This window comes from Gadus morhua, chromosome 9 (genome assembly GCF_902167405.1).
Source record: "Gadus morhua chromosome 9, gadMor3.0, whole genome shotgun sequence".
Lineage (NCBI taxonomy): Eukaryota > Metazoa > Chordata > Actinopteri > Gadiformes > Gadidae > Gadus > Gadus morhua.
In genome coordinates, this window is record NC_044056.1 from 21,228,513 (window position 1) to 21,254,453 (window position 25,941).

A 25,941-nucleotide genomic window follows, 5' to 3' on the forward strand; every position below is an offset into this window, starting at 1 on the left:
TTTAATACCTTAATGGGCCATTGATGTAGCAATTAATCCCGGTTCCAAATGGAATTCCAAAATTAGGTCAGTATAAAAAACTATTCACTTCGACAAATGTATACGATTGCTTGTGAATACGGTCAAATATTGTACGCCTTACTTCAGTCACTTCTTTTAACATCCATTTTTAAGCTGCCTCTTCGATGACCATCACAGCAAATAAACACACAGACGGCTTATTGAGTTTTCCTTGCGCGCGAACCCGCCCAGAACCGCTGCTCCTTTCCTCTTGCTCTTCCCCGACAAGACAAAGTACTTTGAAAGACATTTTGTTTTTCTAGTTCCTACTGTGGCCCCTTGAATCCGGAGACACGACGGAGGGAGCCGCCTCATCAGTCTCCTCCGCGCCGCCTGTTTTGTCTGCTACACTTCCTTACTTGAAAGGTGTCCTGTCTGCCGTCTCCAGTGTCTTCCTCCAGTGCCCACCTGATTTGAACGATAGCCTTACATAATGAAGGAGAAAAATAGAGCGCGCGTGCACCCCCTGCGCCGGTGTCAGCTTAATCAATCATTTTGAACACGGGCCGAGGCATGCTTATGCCACGCGCTGCACACATCCGCCACAGCCTTCCACACTGCTCAGCGATGTGACAGGGGCATCATTCATTTTAACTCAAAAATTAAATCAGGGGCATCAAACTTGTCCTTGTTGCATCTTTCTGGTACAAACACAGCAACGTGCATCAACATTTGTGTTCGTGTGTGTGTGTGTGTGTGTGTGTGTGTGTGTGTGTGTGGTGTGTGTGTGTGTGTGTGTGTGTGTGTGTGTGTGTGTGTGTGTGTGTGTGTGTGTGTGTGTGTGTGTGTGTGTGTGTGTGTGTGACGCGTGTATTTATGCAATTTCTGTGTCTGTTTGTGTTTGTGAACTACGATGTGCATTTCTGTGTATGTACCATATGCACATGCTTACTTCTGGGTATTCAGGGGTTTTTGTTGTATTTTGTATTTTTCATGTAATGTTTTTTAACAACAAAATATCGAATTGCTCAAATGGCCATTTTTTGAAAAATTTCGATTTAATGACTACAGAGCAAGACATGGGATGTTTGTGTAAGCATGGGCAGGTCAAATTGCAGAGATTAGAGAGTTCTGGAGGTAAACCCAGCATAAGGAAAAAAAAAAAAAAGTGTACCACTCCCTTTGTCAGACGGAGAGTCCATCTGCCTTCTGGTCAAAGTCACTTTAATCACGGGATCAATCGAAAAGTTGAATTGCATTGTTGTTACTTTGTGCACCAAAGCATTGTCTGTAAAAGTAGAAATTGCGACCCTAACTTCCAATATCTTTGTACATCCAAACACATTGTTTTAACCCAATCAGGATCTGTCACCAACACCTACATGTCTTTTATTTAACCACATGATAAATATAATCCTAAGGTTTTGATGATCACTGAACGTCTTCACTTACAAGAGGAAGATGAATAGCACTTAAGCTTAACCGCAATGATGCAGAGTGTAAATTATGCAGTTACATTCAGGGGGGGCTTCCATTTTTATTTTATTTTCCAGCTAGAGTACGCGGGAATAGTTCTGACAATAGAGCACTATGCAAGGATGTAGGAATAGGATTGAAGGGGCCCCAGCCAACCACGGGGGGTGGGAATGTTCTCCCCAAGAAATATAAATTCATAATGCAACGTCAGTTTTTCTGCACTAACATGTCCTTTCAGGAAGGTGCTACTCCAGCAGGCCAGAGAATGACTCGTAAAATTTGCAATATACTATTCCATCTTTGCAATATACAGAAGCGTTATAAAATAATGCAGGTGGATAATGTATTTATTCCAAAGACCGTTGAGAAAGATTTGCAAAGATCAAGAGAAAATTTGTCACGTCCACGAAGCACAATAAACATAAAAATGTCCACTTTACTTTGGTTTCCTGGCTATCATATTTGGCCGTTTTCTTCAAACCAAAGAACTGAACAGTGTGAGTTGATGTTCTTTCCGACAGGTGTTTTAATCGCAGGTTATTGTTTCTAGTACTTTTAGATTTTTGTGCAACGTGGGCCTGGGCACCAACATTTAAATTCAGAATGATAAATCCAACGTGCTGCACCTGTTTATACCTCCTAGGGGTTAAAGACGACAGGGGAGGGCTACAATTGTATACACATTATATAAAAATATCGTACACAAAACAGGTCAAAAAATGTCTACATATTAGAAATCACTGTTGAAAGTTTGATTTGAAAGACCCCCCCTCCGCATGTTATCTCCTGATGGGTGCCCAGAGTGGCCCTCACCACATCATGGCCCCTCCATAATTAGCTGCCTGCTTATTTGTGAGCATAACCAGACCTTCAAGACATAGGGGAAAAAGCCAAACAGATCACACCAAAGAAAGAAGTCTATTTTGACGTTGATTGATCGGCCAAGATGTCTTTAGGTTGTTACTATTTTTCAGTGACGCTCTGGCATGTGTTAGTCTCTAGACAGCTTCCACTGGTCCAGTTCATATTTCATATGAAGCCAAACATGAAGTCTCTATTGATAGTTGGTCCATGATTGATTGATTAGCTATCGCTGTAACAAGAAAGCCCTTCTTGGTTATAGCATCACATGAAGATCTATGTTGGCAAAAGCATTCACAGTTTGGTTGTTATTGTTATGTTGTTGTATTATCATGCCTATTAATACGCCTATTATTATTATTACTATTGCTATATCATTATTATTAATAATATTATTTGTTTTGTTGTTTTTTCATGAAGCCTCATAATTTAGTTTTATTAGTATCTGCTGAACGTGCATCTCAGCAGGTAAAAGCTCACTTGCAGCCTTAAAAGAGGCGGGTTTAGTCACAGCCGCTTGCACCTTATCAAGGAGCAAAGTGGTGGTGTGTTTGCAATCTTAATTGGTGTGAAGCAAGAGTTCCAATAATAGCCGGTTCGATCATGCACAAAAACAGTTAATGGTGTAATATTTACAAAGGTGATTGTACCGTTTGGCACATTCGAGGAATCAGATCACAGACAAACCTGCTGTTCAAATGCACCTCGTCCCTCTGAATAATGATGTTGGTTCTCATCGTGGTGTTATCCAAGTAAAAATCTATTCCGACCAAAAACACGATAGGTTGGTTATTGCATGATAATAACGTATAACGGACGGCACTGGTGTCAGCGGTGGAGATATTATTTTGGTAGCCCTGTAATTTTGACCATTGAAGTGAACACTCAAGACACATTTAATTGTGGTTAAAGAACTCACGTGGCCTTGAGTCCTTTACTATTGTCAAAATAAATAAATATGGTTGACTATTCCATTATTTTGTAGAATTATATTGACTATATGGTATTCGTTTTTATTAATAAGTTGTCCAAATGTACCACAAATGTGCAGAAATACGCGGATCCGTTGTTATCTATAGCCTAATAGCAGAAAATAAATGGGTAACGGTGCAGTACTCCTATTAATAAGGACTTGATATAAACTACACAGGCTCGATCTGCGGGGTTTTACTCGGAGGCCTACATCCATTCATCGGTTATTGACAACTTCTCCCTTCTCCGGGAGACCAGGAGGACTCAACAGCGCTGCTGGTGGACAATCAATCCAACACACCCACCTCAACACACACTCGCGTCTCTCGTTTCTTAGTTCTACTCTAAAATAGACGGCGAGACGCAGTGTTGGAGCTCAAAATCTGCACAGAAATCATTCAAGGTGCTAGCTTTTAGTTAAACCGTCAATCTGAAATTCAACATGGAGTCCCCTCCAGATCCAGCAAGCGACCCGGGCAACAGCGCCTCGGAGCCGGCTACCCCGCTCAGGGAAACCCCGGTAAACCTGGAGACGCTCCGGAAAGCGGACCATCCAGCGCCCGTTCGAAGGCAGACTTGTTCAAGCACCAACAGAGGTAAGACAACTCTATTTTCCATGATATAATGAATGTGTTAGACGATGTCATTTGAATAAACTTGCACAATGAACTATATAGCACCAGGGCGATCAGCAGATATTGCAGTGTCTCGCAAAATGATTTAAATATACTCCAGGTACATTTATTGCATGTCCTGTGTGATCCTTATCATCCAGGTTATTGTGTATTTCACCCGAGTGTCTGGGCTTATCTGACAGCTTGCCTTGTAAAAACGAATGATGTGATCATGTCAAATGCACGACGGTGGGTAGATCAACTAGAAAACAACTTGAGTTGTTCGCTGTGACAGCGAGGGCACACCGATGTGCGTACAGCCACACACACGTTCATGTGAAAGTGTCAGAAGTGAACTTTTGGAAAGTGTGGTTTATCGATTAGTTGCATGTGTCCAGGGGGTCGCAGACTACACCCTCTGCACGCTTTCGCTGGGTGCACACAATTGCACGGCCGGGGTAGAAATTATGTAATGTTATATCAATATATGAGTTGATCCTATAGCTTATAACCCTACGAAGGATTCACAAGCAGCTGGAATGTGTTAAGCCATGCCCGCGCTCAATAATGCAAACGCGAAGGCACTTCATAAGGCGTAAAACGTATTGCGGTCTGATATGATGATCAATCAACGAGCACCGCTCATTTGACAATTATCTCGTAAATGCATGGGCTGCTCATAAAGCTTTCACGATTGCATGTGATTTGTCCACGTCCCGTCCATGTTGTGCTGGCTACAGTGTATACAGTAACCACACCCCCCCCCCCACCAGACACATACACAGCGGGCTCTTCCAAGTTCAAAGAAACACATTCTCATCTATTTCCATGCAGCAGTGATCGTGCAGTGCAGTTAACGTTGGGACGACGACATATTGACAAGTGCAGATAGGGAAATACGTTAATCACTTGTTGTTTTTCTTAATGCACCCTCTTCCCTTGCGAAAGGGTATATTTAGAGTGTGATATGGTGAATGTAAGCTGGTTATGTAACAGGTTTAGCCATAAACAGAGGCGCGCTCGCGGAACAGCGAGCAAAACAATTTATTGCCGATTTATATTTTTTCTCTTTATTTTCATTTTTTTGACACAGTACTGTCCACGATTGTCCACAGAACTATAGCAAGCCCCCCCCCCCGCCCGCTCCGCAAGGCAGCTGTGGGCGTTCAGATGACGCTGGTTCAAAATCCTTGCAAGACATTCCAGCCACTTATGTAATAGGTAGACGATCGAGGCACGTTCTGCGTATCGGGGCTTCACGTTGATGTATTTGAAGGAGTCTTGACTTTTGAGATATTGCTAACCTGCTGACCCGTGTTTACCCCCGACCCGTTGGTTACACGGGATTAAAGTGCGTCTGGAAAGGGAAAGACAGCGAAAGCAGGGATTTGCAGCGATTATGTAATACTGAATGAGAAAAAAAGAAAACACGTTCAGGAGGTTGACCTCTCTCCTTACTGTGTTTTCCTTACAACACAGAACTTGTTGCATTTTATTTCCTGTCCCTAGTAAAAACGAATACGTTGTAATATAAAAAAATTAACAATAACCATGTGTAATGCAATCACCCCTCACATTCCAAGCCTTTCCAAATGATTGACTGTCGTTACTATAGTAGGAAATCCTTTTCCTAAAAAGTTTTCCACACACACAAATCTCGTACAAATTTATGTTGTGATTCTGAGGCATTTTAATATGTAACGTGTAGCCGACCTTCTGCACTTTGAATGGGAGGACAGCTGTTATTGAATAGGAATTCAATGTGCGTCTGCAACCAGGGCTATTCAAATAAAAATGCACGTTATGACGTTTCAGATTGCTCCAATTCAGATGTTCGAAATGTGCCCTGCCTCCGTGAGGGAGATCACTATTCTGTTCTACTTTGCTCTGGTCTACGTTGTTCTGGTCTACGTTGTTCTGGTCTACGTTATGGACCATAACTCAGACCAGCACCTACGTCCACATCCCAGTAGATGTTAACTACTGGACCGGGGCCGTGGTGCTTCCCAGCCAATTAGCTCCTCGCTGAGCTCCTATCAGGGTACCCAGAACAGGAAGCTCAGCCAAAGTTGTGATCTGCATCCCCGACGCTGAGACTCTTTGAGCACAGAAGGTGAGGGCTCCTCTGTCCTCAACTGTAGGGAGGGTCAGGGAACAAGCCTGAAGGATATGTGGAAATTGTTACAGAGGGAGGACGAGCACTGGGCCCCTCAGGTTTTTACTTTTCCTCCTAGCCATGCGCATCTCTGAAAACAATTACGGTAATATTCATGGTTTTGGTTGTGCAAGTTCAATCAATTCTGTTGATGTTATGTCCGGGGCTTGGAACCAAGCAAAGAACTCTCTGATAAGAGCCTCTTCTGGATGTCATTGTTAACACAGCGCTAGCTGAACTGTGTGTGTGTGTGTGTGTGTGTGTGTGTGTGTGTGTGTGTGTGTGTGTGTGTGTGTGTGTGTGTGTGTGTGTGTGTGTGTGTGTGTGTGTGTGTGTGTGTGTGTGTGTGTGTGTGTGGTGGTCATAGTCGCATGCATCAAATGATGAAGGGTAATGTATTCTTTGCTGTGGGACTCAAACAGTAGTGTTTCATTTGAACGGGGGTGTGAATTACACATGGCTGATCAACGGTGTTTAAGGAGTAAGTGTGAAAACCGTCGGCCTGTCAAATGAAGCATAACAGGAGTATGGTGTCTTACCTGATTTAGCAGATAGCAGAAGTTGGTTTCCTTTCGGCATTGTTCAACTTGTCACTTGGTGGTGAGAAACGGCTCTTCCTCCAATCAGCACGTGATGATGTTATCTGCACATGTTATCTGCTCTATCTTGACTGAATTGTGACGCAACCAACTTGGTTAACAACCGTGCAGCACGCCTGTAATCTATGTTTCAAAACATGTATTTCTGTTTTAAACAGAACAATTTAAACCAGACATGCTCTCTCCCTGCATTCTATGGCACCGTGAGCGTGTTCAATGTGAAACAGCTGGCCTGGCGTGGAAGGCAGTGCGGCCTGCCGGGCTAGAGTGACAGCTTGCATTAAGTGGTAAGTGACAGAAAGCGGATGGGGTGTTGGGGAGGCAGAACCCACAAGAAAAAGCATTTTGCAGTTACGTCTCATAAAAAGGCCCCCTGGTGGCACCAGGCTCAACACGCCACTCCCGGGGCTGGCCTCATCAGCTTCCATGAATGAAGCCCACCGGAGAGACGTGGGCCTTGCTAGGTTTCAGGGCTTGGCCCATCCATGTTCATAGTCTAGTCCTATTACCCCCTGGCAGGCCGATGACGTAATAATAGGCTTTGATCCTGTGTGTTTGGGTTATTACGTGACGGAGGGGGTTATGTCACAGAATATCTATTGTTTGTACCTGCCTACATGGCGGTTTGTTTTGCGGTAGCTAGAAGACTGTAAGATTACTAACCAAGTAGGTATGTTACCTGGTAATTGTATTTACAATCTTACAAACAGTCATAACCTTTAGCCTGCACTGCCACTTGTAGATAGAGATTACATGTTTTCTCTAGAAAACAAAACTTTGTTCTTGGTATTTAGTACAAGGGATTTAATCTCAGCGATTTCGGAGCTTTCACACGCAGCCATCTGATGCAGTGCGATAGTAGCCTGTGTAGCAGAGAGGGTAAGGTGCCTTTCAACAAAAACAATGTGGTATTCATTTAATACTTAAATATTCAGCAAGCATAACTACACTTGAAACACTTGGAAGTTGGAGAATATGTAATATATTATAGTAGACTATACAGCTAAGATATTCCACACTAAGCTTACAATCAGTGCTACGTTTGCCCTCAATTCGTTAAAGTTAATTAAACAAAAGTTAACTTTACCCAGACAGAGTCTGAAAAGTTTATTCTTGCGGGACAGATGTATTTTTTGGAGAAATCACCAGTGGCTGAACTGGGGCTGGCGAGGAAGTGTCTACTGGTGACAGCCACCAGATTTGATGTTAACTCTCTAGTGGTGAATGATAGCTCAGATCTATGGCCCATTTACAGAAGTTCATATCTCGGCTCGAAACGTCAGAGGAAATACTCCAGATGCATTATTGGAGAGTGTTAAAGGAATCTAAATTTAATGTGGTACACTGTGACCCAAGTCCTGCAGAGTGTGTGTAGCCTGGGAGGGTTCATGCTGCTCAGATGTAGAGCGGGGGGGGCATCACAAGGAAGGTCTTGTGGGGGGCGAGTGGCCGATGAGAGAGAGAGAGAGAGAGAGGGGGGGGGGGGGGGGGGGGGTTTGCCCGTAGGAATTTGATCAATGTCATTGCTAGAGCGCGGCTTTAGCGCGGTTCCCCCATCCGTTTGTAGGCTGCAAACATACTGAGACTCATGCGTTGAGGCATCAGGTTAGGTCAGGTCAAAGTCACGTGCGATTCATTATCAAATGTGTGGTATAACATTCTGTGCATGGCAACTATTTTGACAAGGCGAGGGCCATCTATAATCAGTCTTAAATGGGTCCAACTGTGACTCTCAGAAAGTCTGACCCAACACACTGTTTACTCATGGAGATTATTACTATTCCCTTGAATGGAGCCGAGGAGGTCTGGACCCACACTGTACGTGCACATGTGTGGCTTACACCCAGCGGGGGATGGCGGTGTAAAATGTCTGGTATTTGAAACCCCAGAGTCCCTGGCTGTTGTTATCCGTCTTGCTTACTGCGGGTTAAATCTCTCTTGAGGCAGCTCTGTTGACTGTGCAGCGTGTTGGCCGACTGTGGTGACATCAGACCAGGAAACAAATGGGAATGTTTATTGCTTGTGTGCGGGATGTGGACCTGCAAAGTGTATAAATATGTGTGTGTGTGTGTGCTTATATATATATACAGTATGTTATGTTGGGAGCTATTCGGTTGCTGCTGTTATGTTGGTGTGAATAATGCGTGATATTGTTATGGCTTACGAACTGTCTGGCAGCCACAGCTGCTGGGGGGAAGCTGTGTTCAAGCTAGAGTTGCTGAAATGTTACTCGATTCGTTTTAGACCGACCAGACATCCTTACTCTAAGATATCACTCCTTTTTTCAAACTGCTTTCACTTCCATCGTGTTGAATGTTGTCAATGAGTTCATGAAGTGATACAAAACTGTAATAAATGTGAAATCCACGCAGAAAATGCAAAGCTTTTTCCTCCCAGAGTGCATCCAGAAAATGTTCGTTCCAAAACAGATGAAGCCTAATACATGGTCTGCATGTGGAAGAAAGTTTATTCAACCACCTTAAACATCAAAAGTTTGGGGTGACAGGGAAGATGAGGCAACTGAAAATCGGTGTCATTTCTATTGGCTCGGTTATTTATACTGGGAGTAACAAGCTTGACTTAATCTCATAAATAAGAAAGCGAGCGATAGCGATCCGTCCCCTCCAGGTACTGCCGCCACTTAATCGAATTAGTTTCACTCTCAGGCTTGACGAGCTCTTCAAACACCCCTGGTGACTTCTGAGTGCCGATTACAATCAGCTACTATTTTCAGCTTTTGATTAAAATCGGCTAAGGTTGGACAGAGTTTTTTTCTTCCTTTTTTTTGGTACAAAACGAACTAATTATTAACATCAGAGTCTGTCTCTTTATTTTTGTTGGCCAATTACGGAAGAGGCCAGCGGAGTATGGAAGTTAAACAATTAATCATTGGCTCATACAGCGTTCAGGCCTCAAACTATTTAGTTGTTCTTGGTTAAGAAGCTTGCTTTAGCCAATACGGCTCTCCATGTGATTCCTAGTCAGAATTGAATTGAGCAAATTCATACAGTATCATCGCTACTATGCTTGTGAAACTAAAAAGGAAACTGTGTTTGTCTCATAAATGAACACCCTCTCATGTTAAGCTAAAACCAATACATTGTAATCTTTGTTAAATATTCCATCAGCTCATCCATATCCATATCTTAAAACCTCAATGAAAACAACTTAAAGCAGCATAAGTAATAAAATAACAGAAGATAACTATTGCTGTTTAATATGTCACAAAGCCATTGCCAAGACCTTCGTTTTATGCCATTGCCATTTCCAGCCAACAGATTGTGAATATGAATACTTAACCTTAATGAATATTTGATCATTGCATGGATGGATTTATTGCTTTAACAGTCAAGTAGAGAAAAAGCATGTGTGTGCGTGTGTGTTGCACTCAATCTATGTTGAGTAAGTCCCCCCTCAGTGTCAACAGACCAGGAGCCAGGCCCCCATGTCCCTCGATCCATACTTTCTGCTCTTTATTGCTGATGTGGTACTCAAAGACCAATAATTATCTCCATGCCGGGTAGTTAAAATCCTATTTTTATGTGACAGACGGAAATAGACCTACAGAAATAGACTGATGGAAAACTTTGGTTGATAGCCACAGAGTTTTCCTTCATTTTAGATAGTTTGCATTCACTGTGGCTCCAACGGTATGGATTATAATGACACAAAACTGATATGATGACAATAACAATGATTCAATATGAATCACTGAATCCAACATGCATGTTTTGGGAATAGGATAAAGGTTGTATTGATTAAGCTTGTCAGGTTTCCCGATGTGAACATTGCCTTTCTGCAACATGCCTTTTTGCGCTGAACTTAACGAGTTCCTCATCCTGCTTCAGCAGAACTCTTGCTCTCTCTTAATACAGTTACGATTGTTTTGGGCAATTAGGATACATGTCATGTTATGTTGAACAAGTGGTACTCAATGTGCTCATTAGCTCATGCCTTCCACACTGGTTGTGATTGGGCTCTTGGGTTGCTGGCACGATGCCACGGCGTCTCCAGACAGAGCCACTTCATCAACGTCAGGGGCAGGTGGAAATGTGCTGCTCATTTCTAATTGGACAAAGTGCTCAGCAACTCCGAGCGACCATACACAGATCGCTTCTATCCGTCCCAACAGGTGTCCACGCCAAGGGGTTTGGGATTTTGTTTTGTACCCGTGTCTCCTTCATTCTTCCTCTGAGTCAATCTGGGTGTTCGCTGTCAACAGCTCACTAGGCTCTGGTCTTGATCTCACTGTGGCTACCTGATGCAGGGGGGCTTCGAGCAGCTCCTTGAGGCTCCCAGCAGCTCATCCTAGTGGCTCCTAGAGGCTCCGATAGGCTCCTATAGGCTCCTACTGGCTCCTCCTACTGGCTCCTCCTACTGGCTCCTCCTACTGGCTCCTCCTAGTGGCTCCTATTGGCTCCTCCTACTGGCTCCTCCTACTGGCTCCTCCTAGTTGCTCCTCCTACTGGCTCCTCCTACTGGCTCCTCCTACTGGCTCCTCCTAGTGGGTCCTACTGGCTCCTCCTACTGGCTCCTCCTACTGACTCCTCCTACTGGCTCCTCCTACTGGCTACTAGTGGCTCCTCCTACTGGCTCCTCCTACTGGCTCCTCCTAGTGGCTCCTCCTACTGGTTCCTCCTAGTGGCTCCTCCTAGTGGCTCCTCCTAGTGGCTCCTCCTCCTGGCTCCTCCTACTGGCTCCTCCTAGTGGCTCCTAGGGCTCCTAGTGGCTCTGAGCCGTCTGAAGCTTGTTTCCACACAAAGCCCCCTGAGGTATCACCACCCACAGATGGATGCAAGATGTCCCTCCAGGGCCCGACCGGGTATAAGCACCGCACAACTGTGGTACAATTGGTATATCGTTTTTATCAGAGGTATAGCTGCTAAATTCATTCAGCATTATTTGTGTGGCTAAGGGTACTTGACCCTTAGCCATACACATAATTCTAAATGTGTTTAGCATTATGTATGTGGCGTGGGGTACATGACCCTTAGCAACACACATAATGCTGAATACATTTAGAATTATGTGTGTTGCTTAGGGTCAAGTACCCTAGACCACACACATAATGCTAAATGTATTTAACATTATGTGTGTGGCTAAGGGCATTTGACCCTAGGCAACTTACTGTGATTATTTTTAGATGCATGTCACCCTGGAGCAGGTGGCATCTGGCTAAAGCATTGGGGTTTGAACCTTTGAAGCAGAACCTTTGGGCTTGGAGTCAAACCCAAAAACCACATCCCAGATACCATTACAACATGCACTTTGTATGCAACGTAATTGTTTTGAACGTACATTGACCTTCACAGATATGTTGAGTAGTGCAAGCCCATATCAGTAACACCCCTTTAAAAAAACTCACGCCAAGCTGAATTTCCAAGTTGATTCGGTGCAAAGTCTGCGATCACACTTTTAATCTGTAATTTGTTGGTGCAGATGTATTTTCCCTGCACTGGAAACTTCATTCTGGGGGCAATAGTGGACATAAGAGATTGATGGCGGTGTCCCCAGTCGGACAGATAACACCTGATTTTACCTGCAGGGGGTGAGGGTAGCGTCCACCTCCCCGGCGCCCCCCCCCCCGGTACACAGCCTGGGTGTGGAGCTGCTGAACCACTCCTTCGCTGAATGCAAATTCGGGGCCACATTCGGAGATGATCCCTGGACGATTAGGGCTGCGCTGCCTCCAGCGCTCAGCACCTCCTGATCCATGCATCAACCACACCTGGGACACAGCCACGCACGGGTCATTTGTTTAGCACAGGTGCATCGCTCGCGCGCGCGCGCGCGTGTGTGTGTGTGTGCGTGTGCGTGTGTGCTTGCGTGTATGTGTGTGCAAACGAAAAATGGGATGCACACTTGCATGCACACATGGTACGCACACACACATGCACAAACCTACACACGCACACACACACATGGTACACAAGTAATAAGGCATGTAATCTATTCAAGTAGTTTATTAGAGAAAGCTGTCTGACACAATTACTTTGTGTTTGAAACTTTTTGGAAATAGTGTGATGAAGACTGAATTATTCGACCACCCTAACACATGTATGTTTATTGTTTTTTTGCATATGCATATTATTCTATACACGATGGCTTATCGTCTATCGAATTAAAAACACAATTTTACAGATTTTGGAGTGAGTAACCAAATTCAATAAATGGTAATAGCAGACATTTTATTTCCATTTCCAACACTTAATATTGACATTGTAACAATCTCCATTACCCTATCAACAATCTTTGGAGGCTTTAACGAAAACTATGATCAGATTGAATCGCATTGGATATGTAGAATTACATAAAGGGGTTAAGGTATAGGAATGAGTTATGTAGGGTTGCATTCAACAAACAAAGGGCAGTCGGAGGATCATTTTACTACAAAAAAGACCTAAAATACTAAGTTCAGAAGAGGGAGTTCTGGTGTCTGGGACACAGCAGATGGTGGACGCCTAGTGTGTAATAGATCTTGGTATTAGCATCAGAGCATGCTGGGAGTGTAGGTAGGTATGACGACGGAGTCAGAGAGATGTGGCGACCCTCCATGCCATCGTTCACCCCCTAGTTCACCTCCTCCGTGCGGCTTGGAATGCACTTTGTTTCAGCCAATGACAGGAGCCGCTCGGGTATCAAGCCGGCAGGCCTTTTCCTCTTCCTCCTTCTCTTTTTTTGACTCGTGGTATGACATTATCTCTCTGTCATCGCCAGAGACGGGATGGAGTGGGGAGACTCCGGCGTGGCCGAGAGCCACGTCAAAAAGCCCTTCCGTGTTCCCCCACGATAATATAATGATCCCTCTCCCTCCGACGGGAGAAGCTGTAATTCAGCTCCCGTCAGCATCTTAATACCACAGGACTCAACCCGTACCAGAAAGAAAGAGGAAAAAAAGTACCCAATCCGACTGCCATCCAATTTTACCCCCCCTATTACAGCATGTTTATTTCTTAATTAACACATTTCCCAGAGTTGTTGCCACCTAAGTTAGCATATGCCGAGAAACTGTTGTCTGTCCAAATCTTCTGATGGCTCGACAATAGAGAGAGAGAGAGAGAGCGAGAGAGATAGAGAGGCCCAGACAAATGGCACGGGATGAGCGAGAGACAGGGTGCTGGTGGTGGTGGTGGTGGGGTGTTTAGCAGCCATACGAGGAGCAGATTATGTGCTTGGTGGGGTGGGGTGTTGGGGTGTTGGGGGGGGGGGGGGGAGGGACGTTGATGCGAGTGCCAGCAGTGACAGTTGGGCTGGGAATTGAGCGTGCCTGAAACGTGCGACTCGCCTCCCGCTCTCTGAGGGCGGAGGGGGGGGGGGGGGGGCACCACTGGGTCCGAGGGGGAAGGGAGGGGCGGGGGGCCTCATCTCCACAGACCCCGAGACTCCCAGTCCCCTTCGCTGCCGACGGAGACGCCGCCGCCGCCGCCGCCGCCGCGACGGAGCGTTTGCGCGTTGCTCCGCTGCTCCCACAGCGCCCGTGGCTGGATGAGCTCCCCCGCTAATGGCCGCCCTGTTCTGCGCTCGGCGGCGGCGGCGGCTCTGTTTGAGGAGGAGCCTTTCCCTCGTCTCTCCAGCTTGGCGGGGCTTTTGTCAGCCTGCCTCGCTTGCCTGTGAAGCCCACACGGCGGGCCCGCCAACAGGGCTGTAACGGCTGTTGTGGTTTTTTTGCCTTTTTAAATAAAAGTTGATAATTTACCAATAAAAAGAAAAAGTAGAAAATAGTCTTTTGACGAAGTCGGCGAATGGGGAAGGCATTACGTTACCAGTGCTATTCTTCGACAGACTGGAAATAACCGGTCTGCCTTTGTTTTGTGTGGAACAAGGAAACGTCTCGGTTCAAAGTGTCTGAAGAGTTTACTTGCATCTCGATAAGAACAGTAAATGCAGCATACTCAAGTTGAAACATACATATTTTCAGCAAGTGAAAAGGCTGAGTTTCGGTTAAAGAAATACTTTATTTCAGCTGTTCTCAACCACCCAACGAGGGCCTAACCACCAAACCCATCTGCGTCTGCATCTATAACCGTCTAGTCCGCCATTCCCATGCTCTCTGAGTCAGACTCTCAGTTGTTAGAGTGCAGAAGCCTCTGGGTCTCTGAGATTAGGAGGTCCGTCGCAAAAAAAAGGAGAGCACATGTGTTTCAGATCTAGGAAAGTATTTTAGTTATGGTACAATAACATATTCAAGGAAACACGACTCTCATCAGAAAAAGAAGATAAAGAAAAATATTAGAGCAGCCACTTTTCCATGTAATGCAAATCTGTCCTCATGCCACATATCTAGAAAATGTCTTATTTGAATAATATAAACACAGTTCCATTACATTGAGATTGTGCTGGGGCTGTGCTACCAGCCTTGACGCTGCCCTTGACCGCTGGCCTGTCAGGCCAGGAGGCATTTAACCCCAGAGGGAGCTGTTGTTCCTGTTGGCATGCCCATTTCCAACTTCTGAAGACTCCATTAGGAAGTTGGAGGCGTCCTTGGAAATCTCCTCTCTTGAACTTCTCCCATCTTCACCCCTTTCTTCTCTCTCTCTCTCTCTCTCTCTCTCTCTCTCTCTCTCTCTCTCTCTCTCTCTCTCTCTCTCTCTCTCTCTCTCTCTCTCTCATATATGTGCATCTCTTTCCCCCGCTTGGAACTGGGGCGAAGGTCAGCATGGTGAATTTGATATAAGAGGCAATGTGGCTTCACGAAGCACCTTGTCAGCTCAAAACAATGGACCTGCTGGAGATGTTACATCGAATAAAAAATGTCTGCATATTCCCGGAGAAATGCCCTCTGAAAGTCATTCCCGAAAGAGATGGGAACATTTGTCCACGCGCATTCATATTAGCCACAGCCAATCGGAGGAACGGACGTCGAAAGCAAACTGAAACCATTTAATGAAGAAGGAGCGTAACCCAGAAAGTTGGGAAACTAATCAAATTTGTAGGTTAGGCTCCACGCTAGTTTGTTTGTGGCCCTGTTTGCCGGGGAAAGCGCATCCCTCCACCCCCATTGCTGTTCATTTCTCATGCAGAGCTGGACGTGGATATTTCTGGTTGCTCTTAACTAACGGGCGGCCTTGCGCTGCAGTCCACCGGCGGAATACGAGGGAGCTCATGCAGTAACAGATGCAAGCAGTTGCATAATAAAAAGGAAGAGGCAGCTGGCGGTGGTGAGCATCCGGTTTAGTGTTTGATTTTGACTGACCTGCTTATCCCACCGGATTTCTTATTGTCTCTGATGAGCGGTGACACCTTTTATTAACACAATACATAAGCATGTAAGCCCCCCCCCCCCCCCCCCCCCCCCCAACCCCAACCACAGCTCTCTTGTATATTTCTCCTTAGATATACTTGACTAGCACAAAATATGGACCATTGAATTTCAGAGACACCAACCTGTCCTTTTCTATTAAAAAAATATGCTTAACATTTATATAACGGTTTAGTACAATTCGACCAGCTGGTCTCTTGCCAGAGAGCTTTGCCAAGCAGCGTTCACTTAAAATAAAAATTGGTTTGGATTTGACATTTCTATTCAAACAAGATTCCCGTCAATTTAACTAATTAGCCAATGTCTGTTGTGGGAGGTAAGGTTAACGTGGATTTTTCGTACATCTAAATTTTTCGAATGCAGAATGCAGAAGCCCTTGCTTTGTGTGGTACGTGTGGCGGTTTGTGGCCGTCTGCTGCGCGCTCTCAGACCGCACCAGCACTCCAGGTCTCTGCAGCACCCAGGGCTCACGTTGTCTTCATTAAAAGCCATTAAGGAATAGGTCAATTTGGTCTGCTTGGCTGGTCGCAGCTCAGCGCTCGCTCTCTCTCTCTCTTCCCTCTCTTTTTTCCCTTCTCTTTTCCCTCTCTTCTTCCCTCTCTTCCTCGCCTGTCGGGCTCCGTGGGCTCGGTCGGTCTCGTGGGCATCGGAAATTTAGCCGTCACTATTTTATGGTTGTTTGCATGTCTGATTGAATGTCTTGGTGAGTCACGGTGGTTGTTTGTTAAAGGGTATGGTTCTGTGTGAGTGTGTGTTGGTGTGTGTGTGTGTGTGTTGGTGTGTGGGGGGGTGTGTGCTTTTGATATTTATTTGCCTGTGCTGCTGTTTCTGCATGTATGCTGTCTGCGCTGTGATGATTCGCCGGCTGATTGGAGGCGAAGGCACTGTTCACCCTGCAGCCTCCACCACACTAAGCAATTAGCACAAAAAAAGGACAAAAATCACTTTGAAATGAGTGTTGATTTTACATTCATATGAGGATGGGAAGAAATGTTCCTGTGACGAATGAATAGATATCCTCCCATCAGTTACGATAGATGCTGTTATTTAGCATAATATATTCAGTGGAAAGATAAATACCTATCTATTGTCTATTAAATATGTTTGTCAACAACATTACTGCTGAGTTATTGCAGCGTCAAGATAGAGTCCAGATAGTGGGATGACGCTATTAGAGGAAAGTGATTTAAAGAAATAAATGTTTTGTTTGGAAAGCAAAAATGTTTGCAGGGGCATCAGGGGTAAATAAATATCCTCTGAAGTCATCGGGTGATTGGTACAAAGACTGAACATACCAACACAGATTTTATGCAGATATTGCATCTTTTTATCCACACTTATTCTTTGAATATTGGTGGTTATATCTTGAGCCATTTTCCTTATTTGGATCCGAGCAAAACTATCCACCAGTAAGGAGACGTTACTCGAAGAAAACAATGTTTTGTTCACACAATCATAGTGGTGTGAACATGAATCTGTTCCCCCTCAGATAATGAATGGATGTGGAGGGAATGCAGCGCACTGGACCAGGTACGACGGAGAACCGAGCAAGCTAGTGAAAGCAGCGGCGGTGGTCGGGGGTCTTTCAGATAGTGGGGCCACGGGGGTCCCCTCCCCCCCCCCCCCCCCCCAGCCCCCCATGCTTGTCAGAGTTTGAGCAAGTTTGGAATTGATGGAGCCCAGAGGCAGCACTGCTAATTTTAGTAGAAATCACCTAAGTGGTTTGGCTAATTTATCCCTGCTCCTCACCCCGAGATTCTGGCTCTCCCTCGCCTCCCCCCTCCCTCGCCTCCCCCCTCCCTCGCCTCCCCCCTCACTCTCAGATATACCCACAAAGCGTGAAGGTATCAGGAGGTGACAGTGGGAACAGAAGGGTATTTTGTGCCCAGCTGATTTGGGGTGCATAAGGGGTAGTTTCAGTGTCCTTGTTGTACATTTGGATAGGCTTTGACCCAGTACAACACTGCCAGGCCAATGATGTATTCACCATGGTTATTTAAGCTGCTGTTTAATGTAGCTAGTAAATGGAAACCTTTTTTTAATGCTATAACACATTGGGAAACATGCCTCCTATCGCAGTATATTTTTCAGTAGGTAATTCTGATTGGAGGGAATTCTGAGTGGAAAATCACAACAAGCAACCCACTCAATACTGAAAGACAATTTGTTTTTGATTGAAAATCCTTAAAGACAAGCAAAAGGGTAATCATTGTACCATAATACTATGATGGTATAGCTTTGTGCATAGCTCTTTCAATTAGATTACTTATTAATTTTGAATAAACACATTGCCAATTGGTGCAAATGAATGACGCAATGAGGATTCAAAGAGCTCATTAAAACAACAATTGAAAATAAGCTATTGAGCTATATGGCAGGCTGTGCATTGAGAGAATAGGTCAATACTATGTTGACCTTTGTTTGCATTTGCCACATGAATATCCAGGTAGTTTCAATCAATGTACTCTCTCATCCCGATTCAATTTCATTATGTTTATGTGAGCATTGTGGTTATGTCATCGCAATGTAAGTGTGATTGGATAACAAATGTCACAATGTACAGCTTGCATTATTATAACAGTACACACATTTGTTTAATGCACCATAAGTGACATAACAGAAAAACAGTTTCTACACCCTCAATATTTAATTTGCGACTAGGATTAAATATTATTTCATCTTTTGGCATTAAAGAGGTTCAAAGGTTATCACTATCAGACTTATTAAACATTGATTCAAATATTTCTCATTACTATAATATATTAAAAAGAAAATCTTTCTCAAATGTAAAAGTTATCACAAATATTTGACAAAATGGTGAACAGATTACAACTTTTGTCGAGAGCACAATACATTATTTATACTAATTATTAGTAGATAATAATAAGACACACTAATGTGATGTATATCTTTAGCCTTTCACAAAGTTACTATTTTTCTTTTGAGAGTTTGTTTTTTTGGTTGTGTGCAAGATAACTGGGTGCAAGAAATGTTTTATGGGAATGACTACTGTACTAGTAGACTAGAACCACATCTACGTCCTGAACATGTTTATAATGCCACCTCTTCTCGATAGTCTAAATCAAACCTTATTTTGATTAGACGTGAGAGAACACCACATACTGAAAGGATACACTATCAACCTGATATATGATCTGAATAAAACATTAGGAGACTTGAGGTTTACAGAGCAACCAGAGAACCTGAGCACAAAGGTGTTATACGAAGCGTATATATCGTAATTGCTACATCATCATCACTCAGTGTCTGCTCAGTCTCAAGCACGCTTGGTAAATAACATATTTCTGTCCAAGAATGTCTGCTTAAAAAGGAGGGCTCTTCAGCAACTCCTGAAAAACGCTCTCAGCACAGAAGGAGCCATGCACTGTCTAATAATGAGCTCCGCAGATGGGTTTGTTGGCTCAAACACTCTGCTGAGTCCACGGTGTATAGACGGTGGAGAGTGTCATAGCATCTCCCATGCAGGATCATCTGCAGGCTGGGGGAATGAGCGGTGTCTGCCAGACATGCTGGCATTGGGTAGGCCATCACTCCTACACTACCTGGGCTGGAACTCGTCCAGGGTTAATTATAGAGTAGCACCAGCCTCGTGGAAGGGGGGTAGGCGGGAGGAAGCCCCGACTGGAACCATATAGCACACAAAATTGGAGAGAGTGAAAGTGAAAGTGTCTTTTTTTCGTAAGGTGTACTCTGCAACCGCGGAGTCCTCTTAAGATCCGGATTCACCGTGTTAAAAAGATTCACAAGCGTGTAACAAAACTAACTGATTTAAAGTTTACCATCTGCTACATCTCATTATCCAGCCCATAGTCGAAGTTGCTCAGAAAGCATAGTGTGTTGTTCTTCAATCATATGGTTAAACGAAGGCGGGGTTGGAGCCATAAGGAACCACAATCCGCAATACGCAGACTATGCTGTGGTTCAATCTGTTTCAAACTGGTTCAAATGTGAGTTAACTACGGAGCCAGAATCTGAGGTTCCTTCTTCAAGGTCTTTTTCAAAGTGGCCCAAAGTAAGTGGACGTGGTGACTGAAAATCTAAAAGGAGAAAGAAGTTATGCATCTATCTCCTATGTATGTGTGCGTGTGTGTTTTATCTTTCTTACGCACTCAGACAAGTGTCTAGTCATGGCGAGCCGGTGCACACTGCCCCAGAAAAAAAGAACAGCCTGTGTTGCTGAAGTTTCCTCTCGTCTAGTTATTTTTACAATGCCCCATTTCCGCCATTGTTGTGGCATTGTTTTGACCTTACGCAGAACACATTTCCCGAGTCAAATTAGCTTTCACGATCCAACGAAACGTTCTAATATAACGGTTTGACAGTTCTGCTTGTGAGAAATACGAAGAAATGTAAGGTTACGCCATCGGGGTTAATAATATTCCTTCTGTTCAACAAGTACCTTGGGATCCTCAACGTCCTTGAGACGACATCTCACTTGGACCGGGCGTCTTCAGGCGCACACGGGTAATGGCAATCTACGCTCCTCCATCGGGGCCCTTCCTCTCTCAAGGCTCCCTGGGCTTCCTTCTCTTTCGGCATTGATTCCTACGGCCTCGGCTGTTTGGATGAACACGTGTCAGGTTCTCTGACGTTTCAGACCAATCTAAAAGATTAAGACGAGGCACCGAGAACGATTTTGATCACCGCTCCTCGAAAAAGAAAAAAAGAAATCTTCCCGCCCTGACGTCAGGCGAGCATGTCGCCGAAGGCGGATCAATGGGGCCTAATCAGCCCGGCCCGCTCGCCGCGGGTCGGAGAAGCGTACGTCAGCCTTCATGCAAGCAATGAGCCCCTGGCTGCTCCCAGAGGCCACTCAGGGTGCATAGCGGAGGGATTCCAACAGGGGAAGCCGCAACAGGGTCTCCAAAGCTGCTTTGATCGGGCCGAGTGAGGGAGCGGTGGCTGCCGACGACGCCCGGGCCCTCGGAGGTTTACACCACCTGTATGTTCGCCCCCCCGTCCCCCCATCGCTGTTTCCCGGGCGCCACAGATCTCTCAGTTGCCTGCCGGTTTTTCGCGGGCCTCCTGCGGGAATAAGTGGGGGTGTTGGATACAACAAAAAAGGTGAATGAGGCGTTCTGAGATCGGGATTATGATTTATTAATCGACCCGCCTTTAAAACGTATCTGTGCCGCGCGGTGATGTACCCTCCAGGGAGTAATCGTGACGCGTGGAACAATCGAGAGGCGCGCGAGTCCTGTCGTGGCTAACTGCTCGCAGCGCAGTGAAGAACGACACAATAGGGGCAGCACCGCCAGAAGGTAAGAGGTGAGGAGGTCGCCCTGGTACAAGTACAGGTTTAGCATCTATGTAGGACAGCGATGCGCCATCCACCTCTGGAGAGTTTGGTTTGTGGCGAGATTACATCTCTGGTAACGCGCTGTTGGCCTGCGGATTGGCTGCGTTTCTGATTGGCGGACATTCATTCCAGAATCCTCTAAAGTAGAACCATGAAGGAAGCTGTGCTTTTTGGCTGCAAGTTGCTCGACAAGCAGCATTGCTTCTTATTAAGTTCCAAACATAATTTTTTGTTATTATTAAAGCACATTTGTTTTTCATGCTGGCGTGAAATATTTCGAATTTCCTTAGAAGACGAAACATATAAAACTTCAATATCAATGGAGAGAGAGTTAACTTTGTTTAAATTCAAAGGGCATCGCGGCGGCCTGTTCTGTCTGGAGTCCGGACACGGAGAAACGCGATGATGGGGCCTCAAGAGATCTCAGCTCTGTGGCCGGGAGAGGTGCAGGCGTCTGCTTCAAATAGAGTACTCTGTCAGGGTCTTGTTGGAACGACTGTCAGCCGAGTTCAAACTGTGGCGAGTGTGTTAAAGTATGCCCGCCACCACGCTATATGACAGCTATGCTACACAGAGCCACTTAGAGGCCTCAGACCGCAGCCATATCTTCTGCTCAGTCGCACCTCCGCTACCCAGGGTTTACTACTGTACTCCTACGCTTTTATCCTATGCTTTTATTACAGAGATTAAAAAAAGAAGTGATTCAAATAATTCATGAGCAGGTAGGGGATATGAATCTTGCTCAAGGATGCCTTAAGGGGTTGAAATCCTAAACCCTTCATGGAGTGAAGCGCCCTAACCACCAGACTCTTCTTTTCTCTTGCAAAAATGTTATTCTTTTCCCTGATCAAATGTTTGTCATACGTTCTATGTGAGTTATTTTTTTCTGGGCACTTTTAAAATGACCTCAGCTTAACTCCTCAACAGCAATGCTTGACCACTTCTCCCCTCCTCCAACCTGGGCTGTGGGTAATGTCCCCGCGGGAAGAAACCATTATTAATATACTTCCAAAAACAGAAATGACAAATCTCAATAAAATTGTGCACAGCAGTATATATTCACCCCCTTTGATGGTCTGTATGAAAAAGAGAAACCATGACATTACAATTAGCCTGACCATAAAGCACAAATTTCATTCAGACTGACACTAGCAGGGCAAAAGTAGTGTCTTAGTCCGACATTATGACTTAGTCTAAGGGCAAAAGGGACGTCTGATCTCCGTTAAGTCATAACAGTTTACCCTTGCTTGCAACACATTCACACCACAGATTAATTCAAGTGAAAAACATTTACAACATGTTCCTACAAACTGTGTTGATGTCAAAAAAACTAATTTGGAACAGAAAAATAAAAAACGCTAAACATATTTAAGAAGTATCACCTGGTACATATGGTGGATGATTGGATCGCCGTACATGGCAGTGAGAACAGAGGGTGGTGGAGGAGGTGTGACCTCCACCCTCCACGTATATATAATGTGTGTATATATAGCCACGATTTGGTCCGCTTCTTAACCTTATCTCAAAAGTTTGAATGCGATTGCAGTCAATTTCATCCCACCTGTGAGACGCCACAAGCAAAAAAAACAAAAACGTCAAAGTCAAATGCTGTGGAAAGGCCCCAGGTGGGTTCCTGTGTGGTGGAGAACCATCCAGCAGGAGAGAACCATTTTGTCTGCCAGACATTTCCTTGGCAATCTCTCACTTGCTTCGCTTGGCTCCTAGTTTCGCAGTCGCCAGCGCAGCCAACAAGACGGTTCAAAAAAAGCCAGCAGCCGCACGCCCTCAGATTATCATAACAACTTAGCTCTTTTTTTCCGCTCGCTCTGAAAGGATTTTACCAAGCCCCCCCGTTCGCTTGATTCCAGTTGAACTTTAATTGCAGTGTTAAAAAGAGACACCCCCGGTTCTTGAGCCGAGTCTCCTGTAACGAAAGCGAAGGACGTGGATCCCTGTGACGCGAGGCGTGTGCAGTCACACTTTCTTAACAGAGCTGTCAGCCGCCTGCCAGATCCCCGCCGTGTATGAAGTCCATTATGAGCGCCGGTGTTCCCCTGGTAATGGCTGCATGTCAGATACAGCGTGTTTTTTTGGGGTTACCCACATGTCATTAACAGGGAAGCCTGTATCATTACAGCGCTGGAACAGCCAAAGCCACGAGCCACGTGATGCAGTATGGGTGGATGGTTAGGCACTGTGTGTGTGTGTCCGTGTGTGTGTGTGTGTGTGTGTGTGTGTGTGTGTGTGTGTGTGTGTGTGTGTGTGTGTGTGTGTGTGTGTGTGTGTGTGTGTGTGTGTGTGTGTGTGTGTGTGTGTGGAAGAGGGCATTTTTAGTATAGGAAACGATCGCAGTTACCAGCCATCCATCCTACACTTGATCCTCGATAGCAAGCTCCGGACTGATCAACGGCACACACACGTTACCCGCAGTGTTTGATATACACCACACTCGTCAGCCTCTGTAATGTAACCGATAAGTCTTTCCCCGTGGCAACATCACAAAGTTCCGGGATGTTCTATCATCCCGATGACAAAGTTTGGGAGAGGACACGGCCGTCTCTAGTCTACTTCACAGACTCCGCCAGCCCGTGCCGTCTGGGGACCCCAAGTTGGTGTTTGAAGAGTTTTATGCGGGGGGGTAAATGGGCCAGGAGAGCGGTTTGGGCGGGGGTCCGTGCGAGGCGATGGGGGGGTGATGGAGGGGCGGCGGGGGGACAAGGGGGGATGGGGGGATGTGAATAGATTGTCTAAAATAAGAAGAGCCCTTGGTCAGAGCTGTGGCAGATGGAGTTCCAGAGAATGAAATAATGCCAGCGTTCCCGTACAGCGGGCTGCCAGCAGGGCTCTCGATGGACCGCTGCAGACCAGGAGAGCACCAATGCGTTAAGACAGCTGCCTTATAGCCTAACCTCCTCAAGGTTACCACCATCGGCTCGCCACGCTGGTGAGGAGACACCGAAACACCTTAACCAGAAGCCCACCGCACCGCAACTCAGGTGTTCTGATAAAGTATTTTTGTTTATTAATTGTTATTGATGACAATTGATTTTATGGTTTGCATTCTTTTGAGCCTATTCAGCCCTTCACTTATCTGAGCCCTTTTAACCCTTTTAACTTGAACTTGATGCTTTTCAAGTGACGTTTTTGATGTTAAATGTTTGAACACAAGGTTTAATGATTGATCATACTTTATTCTATCGTGTGCTAGATAAACCACTGAGTATATCAAAGCAGGAATTAGCAACGGAGAAAGTTTGGAGGTGCTAATGACTTTGACTGTCCCTGTGGAAAGAGCTGTGTTTGTGTGTGCGTGCAAGCTTGTGCGCGAGTGAGTCTGAATGAGTTTGAGTGTGTGTGCGCGCATGTGTGTGTGTGCGTGCATGTGTATTTATGTGTGTGCGTCAGAACTAGTACCCGTGTGTATGTGCATGGGCGTTTTTTGTGCAAGTGGGTGTGTGTGTGTGTGTGTGTGTGTGTGTGTGTGTGTGTGTGTGTGTGTGTGTCTGGGTGTGTTTAAAGCGAGTGGTGTGCGACTCACTTGTTAATAAATCATGCCAGATGAGTTTATCATGGAGATACAGAAGCTCCTCTGGGTGTGGCTCCAACCGCAAGCCTCTGGTTCAACACGTGATGGAACGCTGTTGTCACATGTATCATTTTTATAGCCTGCACAATTATTTCTTTCATCGCTGTCAAAAGTTCCCGACCGGGACTGAATGTTTGGGATGTCCCAGTGTGTCGTTCTAACAGGCTGCTCATCCGAGTCGTCAGGACCGGACACATCTCAGCGTCTCCTGCTCTGATCACCGACCCACCGAACGTAATACCTTGAAATCAAGTCGTGATCGGCTTAATCCGGTTTGATTATCTACTCGGGAGCAAATTAATTATATTGATGTTTAGTTTGTTGACTGTAATTGAGGTCTTGGATTATTCCCTGAATGGGATGCTGAACTTCCCCGTCCTTGCTGTCACACTGGGGCATTGATACCATCTCCCTGGCGTGCTTCGAGATGCGCTTATCTCCACGCAGCTGATGGAGTGTGTCTAATATGGGGGATCGGTTTGGATAATAACGCTTAAATCGACTAGATAGTTGCTCACTCGGTAGTTGTCGCGAGGACTTGTTACAGAGTTAATTTAGCGTGAGACCTGACAAAGAACTTTAGTTATCCTTTGGCTTGCGTTGTGTGCGTGCACTTACCGGTAGAAGAACAACAGCGTCACCCTGTTGGTTTTGTCGATGCATTAGACTCACTCTTGTGTGTTTCTTAGACATTCGTGTGAAGGCCGAACTCTTTTGGATGACTTTGAAGACGGAAGGTGGGCACAAGGTGCGCCACTTCTCCCGGGCCCCTCTCAGGGAATAGAGGGCTGTGTAGCGGCTATCTCCACTAATGACTTGGGAGAACAAACCTTGCTCTCTTAACATCCCAGACTTCATATTTTTAGCCCTGGTCGACGCTAAGCTTATCCCTCTTATATGGAGCCATTTTTTTGTGAAATCAGATGTGGAAATTAAAGCTAAATGACTTAAGGGGAAGATTGCCCACACTGCAAGTAGGCTACTCTGACCTTCAATAAAGCTGGGCTTGACATGCGATTCCCATCCCCCCCAACCCCTCACACACACACACACTCTCTCTCTGCCCGAGTCTTGTCCAATCAAGGGGCTTGTAACATGA

General features: G+C 45.3%; 1 protein-coding gene across 1 annotated transcript in view; it reads left to right on the forward strand.

Moving 5' to 3' along the window:
* Window positions 1-3,596: 3,596 nt before the first annotated feature.
* Window positions 3,597-25,941, forward strand: part of roraa (RAR-related orphan receptor A, paralog a) — a 180,120-nt gene continuing 157,775 nt past the window's right edge. Inside the window, exon 1 of the mRNA XM_030365062.1 lies at window positions 3,597-3,905. Coding sequence (XP_030220922.1) covers window positions 3,752-3,905 — 154 coding nt within the window. The 5' untranslated portion in view covers window positions 3,597-3,751. The remainder of the gene's footprint in view (window positions 3,906-25,941) is intronic.